This window comes from Etheostoma spectabile, chromosome 23 (assembly GCF_008692095.1).
Source record: "Etheostoma spectabile isolate EspeVRDwgs_2016 chromosome 23, UIUC_Espe_1.0, whole genome shotgun sequence".
Taxonomy (NCBI): Eukaryota; Metazoa; Chordata; class Actinopteri; order Perciformes; family Percidae; genus Etheostoma; species Etheostoma spectabile.
In genome coordinates, this window is record NC_045755.1 from 8,618,030 (window position 1) to 8,632,918 (window position 14,889).

The 14,889-nt window shown below is 42.5% G+C and overlaps 2 protein-coding genes across 16 annotated transcripts in view; both read left to right on the plus strand.

Annotated features, from left to right (window-relative positions):
- The window catches only part of LOC116673016 (uncharacterized PE-PGRS family protein PE_PGRS10), a 10,880-nt gene extending 2,745 nt beyond the window's left edge, over window positions 1-8,135 (plus strand). The window contains exons 3-5 of the mRNA XM_032505103.1: window positions 5,914-6,054; window positions 6,883-6,946; window positions 7,982-8,135. Of these exons, the coding sequence (XP_032360994.1) occupies window positions 5,914-6,054; window positions 6,883-6,942 (201 nt within the window). The 3' untranslated portion in view covers window positions 6,943-6,946; window positions 7,982-8,135. The remainder of the gene's footprint in view (window positions 1-5,913; window positions 6,055-6,882; window positions 6,947-7,981) is intronic.
- The window catches only part of nrcama (neuronal cell adhesion molecule a), a 1,100,153-nt gene that overhangs the window by 242,385 nt on the left and 842,879 nt on the right, over window positions 1-14,889 (plus strand). The window lies entirely within an intron of this gene.

Here is a 14,889-nt window from a genome sequence, read left to right on the forward strand (position 1 = left end):
AGAGGAATCAACCCCCGGCGCCGCTGGAGGACGTCCCGGGGGGACTCAGCGGTGTGACGAGACCATCCTGGAAAGGACTCAACGCCGCCGCTGGTGGGACATCCCAGAGAGGATTCAGCAGTTGCGTGGGACTCCCAGAGAGGACTCTCGCAGTGCTGGTGGGACGTCCAGAGAGGGAACTCAAGCCGCTGACGGGACGTCCGCTGGGGGGACCAACGGCGACGGGACGCCCGGGGGGGACTCCGCTGCCGGGAGGAGATCACGGCGAAGATTGCTCGGGGACCTCTGGATCCGAACCATACAGCTCATCAACAGCTGCGGTGAGACCGATAACGCTGATACAGCTGTGTTAAGAGTCTGATGTCGTTGTGTTTTTACGTGATGGTTGTCATGGTGACAAGGTTGTGATGTAACTATACAAGCGTTTTACTGTAAAATCATTTACAGTCAGTGGTATGTGAAATGTATAGAATAAATGGAGATTTCAGCCATTATTTACAGTGTAGGGCAAAGAAACGCACATTTGTTTTTAAAGGTGACTTTATTGTCAAATACACATAAAAGTACATGGTAGCAAAATTCATTTCTGCATTTAAGGACCAACTCCAGGTCTCATGGCCTTGCTCCATGGCATGACTGGAGAAACTTAGTTTATTGTTTTTTGCGTGGTTGGGGGGGGGGGGGAACGAGCAAACCAGGAGAACCTACCTAACTCCACACAGAAAGGCCCGGATCGGCCGGATTCAAACCCCACAACCTTCCTGCGGGGGCCACAGTGCCGAGCATTGGGCCCCGACTAAAACAGAAAATGCCCAATATACAAGGTAAATAAAGTTAAATTAAAATATAGACAAACAAAAACTTGATACTATACAAAAAGGGTGCCAAAATGCTCTAATCATGAATGGAAACTGGATCAAAACACATCTCGATTAATCTGCTAATCAATGTTTGGGGAAAAAAAATGGTTAACTATTGGAAAAAAGTGACAAAAACTACAAAAAGATCTTCAAAAATCTCAAAAAACTCAAAATGTCAACCAAAGGGACCAAAAAAGTATAAAATTTTAAAAATAAAAACATGTTTTTGTTGAAAAAAGCAACAAACATTGTGAGACGGGGACGACATCGGATCAGTTTAATCTCGACAAGAACTCATTGAGTGTTTGCGTATTTGTTACAGATCTTTAGACTAAAATCCTATATACTCGTATTCTTAATGATAACATCATCCAGTCATCAGTCATCAGTCATCAAGTCATCCAGTCATCCAGTCATCCAGTTCATGCAGCGGGGATCAGATGGTAATCAGGTCAGACAGAAGTGAAACGGGTGAAAAGCTGCAGTTTTCTAACCAGATCAAAGCTTCGATCCAGATCAAAGACGGCGTTATGCACAGCTGGGAGGAAGAAGACAATACTATTTCACAAACCTTCCATTGTTTTACAATGCTATAAAATAGAATAAGACCCCAAAATTAATGAAGTGAGATTTGTACTTGGCACAAGAGCGTTGGAATCAATCAATGTATTTGGGGAATAATAAGAACATTGATATAGGACAAACATGGGGACAACATGGGGGACAACATGGGGACAACATGAGGACAACATGAGGACAACATGGGGAAACATGGGACAACATGAGAGGGCAAAATGAGGGACAACAGGGACAACGGGGAAACATGAGGGCAACATGAGGACAAAAAGGAAACATGGGGACAACATGGGGACAACATGGGGCAACATGAGGACAACATGAGGACAACATGGGGACAACAATGAGGGCAACATGAGGACACATGGGGACAACATGGGGACAAATAGGACAACATGGGGGACAAACATGAAGACAAGTGAGGGACAACATGGGACAACATGAGGGACAACATGGGGGACAACCTGAGGCAACATGAGGACAACATTGGGACAATGAGGGCAACATGAGGACAACATGAGGACAACATGGGGAAAAATGAGGGCAACATGAGGACAACATGGGGACCACAATGGGGACAACAGGGGCAACATGACATGAGGCAACATGAAGAACATGAGGAACCATGAGGACAAATGAGGACAACATGGGGGACAACATGAAGACAACCGTGAGGGTTAAAAGAAATTATCTGCTCATATAAAATATAATTGCATTATGATGGCATCTATAGCAAAAGACAGATAACTACTCAACAGTCATCAAGCCACTACAATCACTCTAAACTTTACTTTACTAAAGGGGTGTAAAGGGGATTTCAAAAATGTGTGAAGCTCTAGGAAAAAACGGGTGGACATCACGCTAGAAAGCTGAGTTACTACGAACTTTCATATGAAACTTATGGGGATCAGTTCTATGCACATACCCTGAAAAGGAGAATTTAAGGAACCTCAGAGGGCGCACGCGTTGTCATGTGTCTCTTTCCTCGTGCAGAAAATAGCGCCCTACCACTTCAGTATGATGTACAAATGATTATAAACTGAAATATACTAAGTCAGTCCTTAATGTGTCTAATGAGTTTGATATTTATATTATAGTGTTTATATAGATTTTATCCACAGAAAGAAGAGAATTCTTGAGGCGAGAGAGACTTCTGCCCAAGTTCTGCACCAAATGTTTGAGGTCAGTGAACCCTGTATGTCGTGCTAGTCAGGGCCCTCATACTTGACTCGACGGCTAGTAGTCCTACAGGTACTCGGCCCTCTAATTGGCATTAGTAGCTGACCTAGGTAGCGGCCTCATACCTGCTCCTGATGGCTAGTAGTCCTACTAGGTAGTCAGGGCCCCTACTCTGCTCATGACTGGCTAGTAGTCCTTACCTAGTACTGTCAGGGCCCTCATACTCGCTCCCTGCTGGCTAGTAGTCCTTACCTAGGTACTGTCAGGGCCCTCATAATCTGCCCTGACTTGGCTAGTAGTCCTGACTAGTACGGCTCAGGGCCCTCATACTTGGTGACTGGCTAGTTAGGCCTTACATAGTACTGTCAGGGCCTCATAATTGCTTCTGACTGGCTAGTAGTCCTTACCCTAGGTACTGTCAGGGCCCTCATAATCTGCTTCTGAATGGCTAGTAGTCCTACTAGGTACTGTCAGGGCCTCATACTTGCTCCTGAATATGGTAGTAGTCCTTACTAGTACTGTCAGGGCCCTCATTCATATGCTCCTGACTGGCTAGTAGTCCCTTACCTAGGTACTGGTCGGATCCTCATACTAGACATCTGCCTCTGAGGGGCTAATAGTTCCTTTACCTAGAGTACTGTAAGGGCCCTCATATCTGCTTCTGACTGGCTATAGTCCTTACCTAGGTACTGTCAGGACCTCATACGCTGCTCCTGACTGGCTAGTAGTCCTTACCTAGTGTACTGTCGGGCTCTCATTCTCTGCTCCCTGACGGCTAGTAGTCCTTACCTAGGTACTGTCAGGGCCCTATAATCTGCTTACTGGAGGCTAGTAGTACTACTAGGTACATGCGGGCCCTCATAATCTGCTTCCTGAATGGCTAGTAGGCCTTACTAGGTACGTCAGGCCCCCATACTCGCTTCTGACTGGCTAGTGTCCTACCAGGTACTGTCAGGGCCCTATTACTCTGCTTCGACTGGGTAGTATCCTTACCTAGGTACTGCACATGTGCGACTCCCAACAAAGACGGAACAGAAGTGAGATGTCTCACTCTGGAGCTAAAACAGAGAGCTCAACACACAGGGTGAAAAGAGGAGCTGCAGAAATGTGCAATACAACAAAAAGGTGGTGTTTTTAGACAATTAAACCATGTAAACCTGTTCTGGTCCAATCTCAAAATACAATTATAAACCTGGTGCAGGATAGAAAGTGTTAAAGTGAATCTCACGCTGAGGTTTCTGCCTCCAGCCATGTTGGTGTCCGCTCGGTTTACCTCAACCACAACCACACGTTCACCATCTCCCATCTAAACGCTGCGACTGTGCAGAACCATGGTCTCGGTGAATAAACTGAACCACAACAGAACCGTCTCCGCACACCACAGCTTTGGGAATTTCTTCCTACAATCATTGACACGTTGTCAACAGCCACGTTACAGCTGACATGCCGGCTCAGTCGAGCGTACGGTCTGGATTTTGAGAAGGAAGTGTTTCAGTTTCCTCCGGAGAATTCAGTTGTTTTTGTTTGATTTGTGATTCATGCAGAACAAGTTGGTCTTGATCTGTTTGTAGAGTTGATATCAGTCCTGAATCAGTGGAGCCTTAAGCTTCTGTATCTGGATTGTTCTTCTCACAGATAAGATAAGAAAAACCTTTATTTGTCCCACATTGGGGAAATGGCGTAAATTAAAGGCTCTTTGTCCTTTAATTAACAGCTAAATGGGCAACCACTGCACTCGGAAGTAACGTTTAAACACCTCGTTGTTTTACCAAATATTCATCGGAGCACTTTTAACACAGCTTCCAACTACAGACCGTCGTTGGGTGCATTTATGTTGAATGCTACCAAAATAATCTATTATTGTTAATCTATTCAGTAATAGGTCATTTCATACCCAACAACGCTCCGTAACGTTTGGTCTCCTTTGTGCACGCGTCAGCGTCGTCTGCCAGAAGCTGTCATAACCTGACTTTTAATCCAGATTTAAGCCACTTTTTTTGTTTATTTGAACCGATTTGATGGAGTACATTCATCCGATATCTGGATCTTAAGGTGTCAGAGAAACGAGCTGAGTAAACGTCAGCGAAGGAATCCTAATCGGGAGAAAGTGACTGCCATAAGCGGCAGAAAATTACTCATTAGAAATGTCTCTGTAGTCCAAATAAACTCACATTTAATTTAATCAGGACATTGAAATTATGTCCTGAAGCATACAGTGGCCATGAAGTGCACAACACGACAGGAAATCGTCATGTTTTGCATTTCAGGGCGACTTTCAAAGCAGAACATAACGTTTTCTATGCTTTACAGAACAAAAAGTGACAAACTATTGAGCCAAAAACAAACAGAATCCGTGGTCCGGTGGGTGTGATGCAGGGCTGTAGTACTCGAGTCCGGTCTTGGACTTGAGACCATTTTTCTATCAACTCGGACTTGTGTCGGACTCGCTAGTATTTGGACTCGGACTTGTCTCTGACTCGCTAGTATTTGGACTCGGACTTGTCTCTGACTCGCTAGTATTTGGATTCGGACTTGTCTCGGACTCGGTCGCTGGTCTTGCCCAACATGACTTCTGGTCTTGACCGAGTCCAGGTGTCTTTATCATGTTGATAATAATATTGGAGGGAAAGTGAAACACAGTTCAGGGGATATTGTTCGGCTTTGTACAAGTTTAGACAGCTAGCTAATGCTACGCCAGTGTTTGCTAACGTTAGCGCTCCATCGTTAGTCTAGTTAGCTTACTAGGTAAATATTACGGCTGCCTTTGGAGATTCCTACACCTGCGTCCACGTTGTCAACATAAGACCTGTGGCGTCAGTGCTCCCTGTGAGCCATCATTTTATCACATGAAATAAGCTTTGCTCCTACGACATGGGCGGGGTTTTTTGTCACGTTATAAAAAAGCTAACTGGCTACAGTTAGCCCGTTTGTATGCTAGCGGTCATTAGCTAACGTTGCCGAGCCAGCTGTCTGTGTGTGTGTGTGTGTGTGTGTGTGTGTGTGTGTGTGTGTGTGGTGTTCCCTAAACAACTTCTTCCTGATGGATTTCTGCAATTTGTCTCAAAACGAACATACGTTAAATTACACTCTGTTCATTGTTGTTTAACCAAACTTGAATGTTTTCTGAAAATGCATGAATTTCCTATTAACCCACGTCCAAATAACAAACCTCGAACCTCTTTGGACTCGGTCTTGACTTGGACTCGACTAGTCCTGGTCTCGGACGTGTCTTGGACTCGACACAGGTGGTCTTGACTACAGCCCTAGTGTGATGTGACGTGCTCCCTCTCCTCCTCAGCGTGTGATTGGCTGGCTGGAGATGCGGGAAGTGATGGACGTGTACCAGAGGAGCGTGTTCAGCAGACCGGCGGTCCAGGATCTCCTCCCCCCCCACTACAACGACCTGCTGTACCGGGTCCAACTCACACTGCAGCACTGTGTGAGTTCACACACACAACAACACACACACACACACACACACACACACACACACACACACACACACACACACACACACACACACACACACACTGTTGGAGCTAAATCCTGCTCCATTCTCAGGGTTCATTCAATTAGTATCAAAATCTCAGATGTGGATGTGTGAATCCATTTATTACAGAGGATATCCTAGAGACAAATACAGAGTCAACCTAACCCGGCTCTCCCCCAAATTTGTCTGACTCTCTGCTCCTGGACCCCCTGGTCTTATTCACAAAGGGTGGGGTCTCTTGTGTGTGTGTGTGTGTGTGTGTGTGTGCCTATTCGTTATCTTTCAATTGGAATGTGACTTAAGGTTTATGACCCTCAGTTCAGGAAAAGATCAGTGGGGGTGAAAGACACTGAAACCTGAGACAGGATGATTACTAACAATCAATTCTGGTTCTAACACATTTAGGAGAGCTGGATTATAACAAAATATACCAGAATATCTTATATATATAAAACAAAAGTATGCACAACAACCTTAATGCAACAAACAACAACTAATATTATAACAACAACACCTCATGCATGACCAACATGTCTTCATATATGCTGAAACAACGCTTTTACCTTGTAGCTTGATGCATAAATGCAAATCACACACAATGTTTAAGCACATATAACATTTTAAATTCCAACAACACCACACACACCAACACACACACACACACACACCCACAACACCACACACACACCACACAACATGCATGCTCAGAAATACACACACACACACACACACACACACACACACACCACTAATGTGTTTTGTGCACTGTGCGTTCAGGTTTCTTCACTAAACCTTCAAAATGGTTCAAAACCATCAAAAAGCTGGAAAGAAAATTAAAAAGGTAAATATATACATGTTGTACTACCTCTTCTACTATACTGGCACTAATACTGCAGCTTGTACTCATCGACTGTTGTAATGTAGTTATTCCACATATTTTTTGCTTACTACGTAACACTAACTTATTAACTTTAGTTTACAGTTATTTTTGGAATTTATGGCAAAACCTCATTTATAGGAAATTACCTAATGTTTGAGTTAGAAAAGCAGAAATTAGGAATTATTGAGACTAAAATTAAAGGAATATGTTGATGAAATCACACTGGAATATGTCAACTTTTATTTTTATAAGACCCAAAATTAATGAAAGTAGAGATTTGTACTTGGCAAAGAGCGTGGGTGGAATGCATATTATATATATATGATATATGTGTATATGTTAATATATGTGTATATGTGTATAATATATGTGTACATTTATATTATATATGTGTACATGTGTGTGTGTAATGTTGTGTGTGTATATGTGTGTGTGTGTATGTGTGTGTGTGTGTATATATATATGTTTATATGTGTATATATATTGTATATGTGATATATATATATGTGTAACATGTGTATTATATATGTTTATATGTGTATATATTATATGTGTACATGTGTGGTATATGTGTATTTGTGTGGTATATATGTGTAGTGATTGATGTGTATTATGTGTAAATGTGTGTGTATTATGTGTGTGTATATAGTGTGTGTGTGATTATTATATGTGGTATATGTAGTGTATATGTGTAATATGTGTATATGTATATATATATGTGTATATGTGTGTGTATGATGTGTGTGGTATATATGTGTAATAGGTGTGTGGTGTTATATATATATATATGTGTATTGTGTGTGTATATATAGTGTGTGTGGTGTGTGTGTGTGTGTGTTTTTCTAATTAATAGTATAGTTATGTATAAGAGTATATATGTATATCTAGTATAATAGTATATATTATATTATTATATATATAATAACTTATATATATATATTATATATATATATAAATATATATAATATAATGTATGATGACTTCCTGTCCCTGCAGAGGAGGCGAGACCAGGGAGCGCTGAAGGCCGTCGGAGAGTTCACCTTCGTCCTCCGATGGATTAATGAGCTGGCTCAGCACCACATCCTGTAGATCTTCATCATCCTCATCCTCATTATCATCACTTCTGTTTTATTTTGAAAATCTCCCTGTCTTGTTTGAAGTTTTTGTTTTTTGAGTTAAAATTGGATTTTTTGCAGCAGAAACGTTTTTTTTTTTTTTTTTTTTTTACCTATTATTTCACCAAGAGTATTTTTGAGCGAGTCCAAGACCAGGACTAGTCGAGTCCAAGTCGAGACCGAGTCCAAAGAGGTTAGAGTCCGAGACAAGACAGAGTCCAAGACAAGACCGAGTCCAAAAAGGTTTGAGTCCGAGTCAAGACCGAGTCCAGGACAGAATAAAGGTCTTATGCATGACAGTATCAAGACCATCATTTTGGGTTTCCCTTTCCCTCCAATATTATTATCAACATGATAAAGACACCTGGACTCGGTCCAGACCAGAAGCCATATTGGGCAAGACCAGCGGCCGAGACAGAGACAAGTCCGAGACCAAATATTAGCGAGACCGAGACAAGTCCAAGACCGGACTCGAGTCCTACAGCCCTGCCCAAAAGTCCCAAAACTTTACAATCTGTTAAAACTCTTACTTTGAAAAACGTTTTTTTTGCCATGGTAAAAAATAGGTCAAACTGACAAATATGAGACTGAATCATGTTGATCCTCCACAACAAGAACCTTGAATCTTAATATTTTTGAGTATTAATTTGAATGTTTTACATCTGTAATAATGTAGCTTTATTTACAAAATATTTATTGCATTTATTGAGTTTTCACTTAAAAAGTGTTGAAATTACTTGAAACGTTAATATATGAAGGAAGATATTTTTTATATGAATTATTGTTGCTGTATTTATGTGAATTTGTCAGATTTCAGCTTTGTGTTGAAATAAACTGGACTGTTAAATGTACTGTTGGCTACGTGTTGTCTCCCTCTGCTGGTCTGGAGTCAGTACAACACATCTTATATATATGTATGTGTATATATATGTATATGTATATATATATATGCATATACATTAGCTTTACATTCATTTAGCTGATGCTTAAAAGCTAATTCCTCATGTTGTCTTCCGGTCAAATTTGACCCGTTTTCAGTTTTTTTATCACAATAAATGGGCCGTTGAAATGAGCTGAAAATGTCAATGTTAGAAATATCAAATAACGTTGAAAAAAACATAAAAAAAGCACCCACAACATTGAAAAAGTGACAAAAAAAGTCACTTTTTTAATGGTTGACGGGAAGATTGTTCATGTTGTCCTCCTCTTGTCTTCATGTTGTCCTCATGTTGTCCTCATGTTGTCTTCATGTTGTCCTCATGTCCTGTCCAGTCCGTCAACATTTTTTAAAAGGTGGGAGAAAAAAGTACCCCAAAAATAAAAATCATCTTAAACTTAAATAAAAAAAACAGTAAGTAAATAGCTCGCTATCTTTCCTACAGTGAATGGAGATGAACATGGCAGATTCTTGAGAGACAAGAAGGAAGACATCCAGGACAGTCCGACCAGAACAGTAAGTTAGACCTTACGAACCAGCTGCGGCCAAGGACGAGGACGTGAGAACATCCTGCAGTCCTCGCAGAAAATTTCGAGTTATATAAAATGACAAATGGAAAAAAAAAAAAAAAAACGCTGAAATTGAGGCCCCACAATTAGACAGCTGTCCACAGAGTGAGTGAGCACTATGTAAACTGGTAAAGCATGGTTATATATGTATTGTTTCAGGATAGACCGACACCCAATGACTGTACCACACAGAGGGGTTCTCCTCATGCGGGATATCTTGGCGCAATGCAGCCAGTGATTCGGCTCTGCTCACCCAATTAGTCCCAAATTCAATATCTGCCAGCAGATATAAGAGCAGAATAAGGAGAACAATGAGGGAGGGGGGAAAGAGGCTTGGCATCTTAAAGGTTTTCGTCCAGTTAACATATGTTAAGTCTTGTAAAACTTGGGGGCCAAGGTGTGTGATAACTGCGACTGTTTATAGGATCACTTCCTGTATTTGGGTCGGATATGCTTTCTCACCTAATAATAATAATAATAATAATAAGACATAAGACATAAAACTTTATTAACCAGCAAAGGAAAAAATGATGTTTTCCTACTCGTTGGTGGTAATTAATTTATACAAATTACACAACACATGGGGTCAGTTACCCTATCATCACCATTAATATTAATTAAGTAAAATTAAAATAAGTTATATAAAAAATGGTTAAATTAATCATATATGTACAGTCTCTGTGTCTATACTACATGCACTAATGGAGAGATGTCAGATTGGGGGGGGGGGGGGGCCCTACTCTGCCCAGGGGGCCGATCCCCTCCGGGGGGGGGGGGCACCCGGGGGGCCTGGGGGGGCCTCCTCCTTGCCCATTGGAAAGGCATGACGAGCATTAGGGGGTTCGGTTTTTGCCGTCTCAAGACCCACCTTGGCAAGGCTCACATCTCAGACCATTACAAAACTGACCCCGTTTTTTTTAAGGGATTTGAACCAGTAACCATCCGTTTCAAAACCCCCCACTCCCTGCCTCCTGTGGCCCGAGCGAACTCCCCTGCACCCCCAATAAGGGAGAACCGGGAAACATCCGGATCCTCAGATGGCGAACCGGGGGAACGTGACCCCCCCCCCGCCCCCCGGGCCCAGAGTGGGATGGAGGACCAGAGTTTTCAACCGCACAAACCAAGCAGATCAAGACTATAATATGGAAACATATTATATGGCATATAATGACTCAGCTTCAGCTGGTGGGCAGTCTACGAGCGTGATGAATGCGTCAGGTTAGGTTTCGGGTTGTGTCATCACGGGGGGCGGAGGCGGCCGGGAGAGATCTGTGGGTTTCGGCGAGCTTGGTTTTGCCCTGACGACGGAGTTTCACGGGCGAGTGTTGGTTTAAGGCGAGCGGCCGTGACTCGAGTTCTGGTTTTGGGGTGGGGTGAAGTTGAAGTGTTCCTTAATTCCTAATTCTTCCACAAAACTGTAACTGAACTCAGACCTGAAACCTCAAAACTGCACGGAGTCCGTTTTTTAAGATTTAGGAGACTAAATCTTTCCTCGTCTTCTCCGCTCCCGTTCGTCCGGTTTAACATCTCGTCGTCCTCTCCTTCTTTTCTCGTTTCTCGTCTTTGTGCGTCCTGTTTCTTTTTTCTTTGATTCTCTCCTTCACGTCCCACATTCGTTGGGGGACAACATCCTTCCCTCGTTGGGAGGCGTTGAAGACGGGGCGAGAAGGCCGGGGTATTTCCGACCCGACAAAAGACCGAAAAGAAGACCACAGCAGGAGAACCAAGGCGGGGGGGGGGGGGGGCGGGGGGGGGGGGGGCGGGGGGGGGGGGTGGGGGGGTTCTGGAAGAAGAAACCAGATCCAGGTTCTGGGGGGCCTGGCTACCTCCATAGCCGTATACAGACCTGAAACCCAATATAGAGAATCTTGGAGGAAGTCAAACTCCGTTGTTTCCTTGCACAGCTATTTCAATAACTTGGAAATATATATACCATTTTTTTTTTTTTTTGTTTGTTTTTTTTTGGTATGTTTATAGTTTTGGTTTGTTGTAGTACTATTTAACGTACACTGCGCAGTATGTGTGGTATGCATGGTGTACATACGTATATATGAATACATTTGTGTGGTGAGTAAACTTGATAGGTACGATGCGCATGTATATAGGGTGTGTATATTTGCAATAATACATGTATATTAGATTAGTAATTCATTTTCTCAAACTGTCTATATTATTAACTATAACTGTTTTTATTGTTTAAGATGATGGGTGGGATTTGGGAAGGGATTGGCCGTTATTTTCGGCGTGAAGGGGAGAGCTTTAGGTTTTTTGTTTGTCAGGCATTTGTGCGTAGTTCGGCGGTTGTATGGTTTTGTTTTTAAATTTTTATATATTATGGTAATTAAGCTGCTTTTGGTAATGTTTTGTCCTTAAATGGTGAATTGGAATGCATATGTCTTTTTGCCTTTAAGGACCCCCTCGAAAAACGGACGATGTCACCATCTCAAGGGATTAGTCCTAATAAAAGAGTGTTTCAGGAGGTTTCAGTTCAGCCATAAGAAACCTGCCGGTTCTAGGCGAGAAAGATCTGTCTTGTGGAGGGGGTGGGGGGGCGGGGGGGAGGGGGGGGGCAAAGGGGGGTGGGGGGGTGGGGGGGGTGTGGGGGCACAACAAAAATTCCCTCTGCAGGGTGCAGACCTGGGGGCCAGGGACTACTAAGGAAACGTAGGGAAAACAAAGGTGCTGGAAACAGTATTAACATGGAATCTTTCAGGTGTTTGTTCAAATACATGTGCAGATTGTTGTATCGTATGGTCAAATCAATAGCCCAACCAAAAACAAAACAAAAACATCACAGGCATTGTTGATTTCTGGATTTTTTTATTCTTCAGAGAGTCTCTCACCGTGGACCATGCAACTTTCGTTGACGAGGACGATGTCAGGACCCTCCATGATTTCTAGTGGGAGAGAGGAAGGTGAGAGTTGCCAAATCTAGCCCAGCGGTGTATACAAATAGGATTTTCATCACGGTGATTAGCGAGTTGCAACTCGTTCTCTCGGGCGATGGCTTGAATGAACTTTAACTGGAATTCATTGGAATTCATGCGTGTTGTCAGGTTCAGACACTTGTTGAAATTATAAATCAAGAGACGGGGTCAAAAAGAAAAACCAAACGAGCACAGACCGGTGTTGAGCAGTTTAAAGACTTCGCCGCAAAAGGGAAAGAAAGAAGAAGAAAAGAAAGAAGAAGAAGAAAAGGAACTAGCTAGCTAAAAGAAAGAAAAGCAGGAAGAAAGCTAAAGAAAACGAAAATAACAGATAGAAGAACAGCTAAGCACAACTTTCTTGCAGACCAGCAGCTCCTAACGATCTTTCGACAATTTCTCTGCTTAGCTAGCATCCTTTAATCCACACAACCAAGGATACATTGGACCTTGGTTAATCGGTGTTATGCTAAAGAATGTCAAGGCAGCTCCAGGGCAGCCCGACAGTTTGTGAACACTGTGGTATTTGGGTCGCCTTTGAAAACTTGGACCATCTGCCGCACCTAATCTGTGACCAGCAGCGAGACATGGAAGACTGGACAAGACAGTTGTTAAATGCAACATAGTAATTAAGCAAGAAAGTCCACTATAGAAACTACTTTTAAGAGATGGAAATATAAAAGACTTTATCAAAACGAATTCTCTATCAATGGTCAATAACCTAATTTATAGGAAATTATTAGTGTGGTAAAGTTATTATGGGGTGGGTGGCAGATAGGACAGTGAGTAGTCCATAGGGAGTTGGGTTGGGAACCGGAGTGGTCACTGGTTCAAATCCCCGGTTTGGACCCAAAAAGTGTGGGAGCGTGGATGGTGGCTGGAGAGATGCCAGTTCACCTCCTGGGCACTGCCAGTTGCCCTTGAGCAAGGCACCGTACCCCCCCGACCGCTCGGGGCTGGTTCAGTGGCAGCCACTCACTCTGCTCTTCTCATGTATAGTGCGTGTATAGGTCCCTGAGCATGTGTTGGTATTTCAGCTCTGGTGTGTGAGTACTAACAAAAGTGTGTGTACACAGAGTGCAGTGCAGGAGAATTTCCCCATTGGGGCTAATAAACAAATATCTTAATCTTTGTCCTGATTGTTGTTAAAAAGCAGACGTTATGATTTTGTTAGACCAATGTTAAGGAAGACAGAGAACTACAGAAAGGCTGTGTCCTACGTTCAGCTTGAGATAATGTTTCAAAGAAGAAAGTACAAAAAGGAAAGAAGGGTACAGGAAGGAGGGAAGGAAAAGCGAGGGAAGGAAGGAAACAAAGAAAGGAAGGGACAAGAGAGAGAGGAAGGAGAGCAAAAAGTAGACGGGAAGGAATAAAAGATGAGAAATGAGATGACAACATGAGGAAACAAAAAACCATGACGAAACAACATGGGGCACAACATGAGGACAACATGAGTGACAACATGAAGAAACCATGAGACAACATGAAGAAACATAAAGACACATGGAAGACAACATGAGGGACAACATGAGAGGACAACATGAGACAACATGAAGACATGAAGAACACCAGAAGACAGCATGGGACAACATGAAGACAAATGAGGACAACATGGGGAGTGACAACATGAGACAACATTAGGAACAACCATGAGAGACAACATGAAGACAACAGAATGGACAAGACAGTGAGGACAAACATGAGGACAACATGAGGACAACATGAAGGACAACATGAGGGAAACAACATTAGGACAACAGACGACAACATGAGACAACATGCAGCAACATGAAGACATGAATGACAAACACTGAGGAACGAACATAAGGACATGAAGACAACATAGACCACAGATGAGACAACATACACATGAGGACAACCTGAAGACAAATGAGCGACAACCATGAAAGACAACATTGAGGACAACTGAACAACATAGGACAACATTGAAAGACAAAGACGACATGAAGGACAAACGAGGACAACATGAAGACAACATAAAGAAACAATTAAAGACAACATGAGGACGGACAACCATGAAGACAACATGAGACAACATGAAGACAACATGAGGACAACATAAGACAGAAGACAACAGAGAAACAATAAAGACATAAAGACAACATAAAGACAACATGAGGACAAAATGAAGACCAACAGAAATCTGAGGGAATAACATGAAGGAACAACATGAGGACAACATGAAGACAAGACCTGAAGACAACCCGAGGACAAACAGAAGACAACTAAAGTACAACATGAAGACAACCTGAGGACAACATGAGACAACATGTAGGACAACATGAAGACAAAATGAGGACACATGAAGACAAAATAAAGACAACAGGAAGGAAACAAC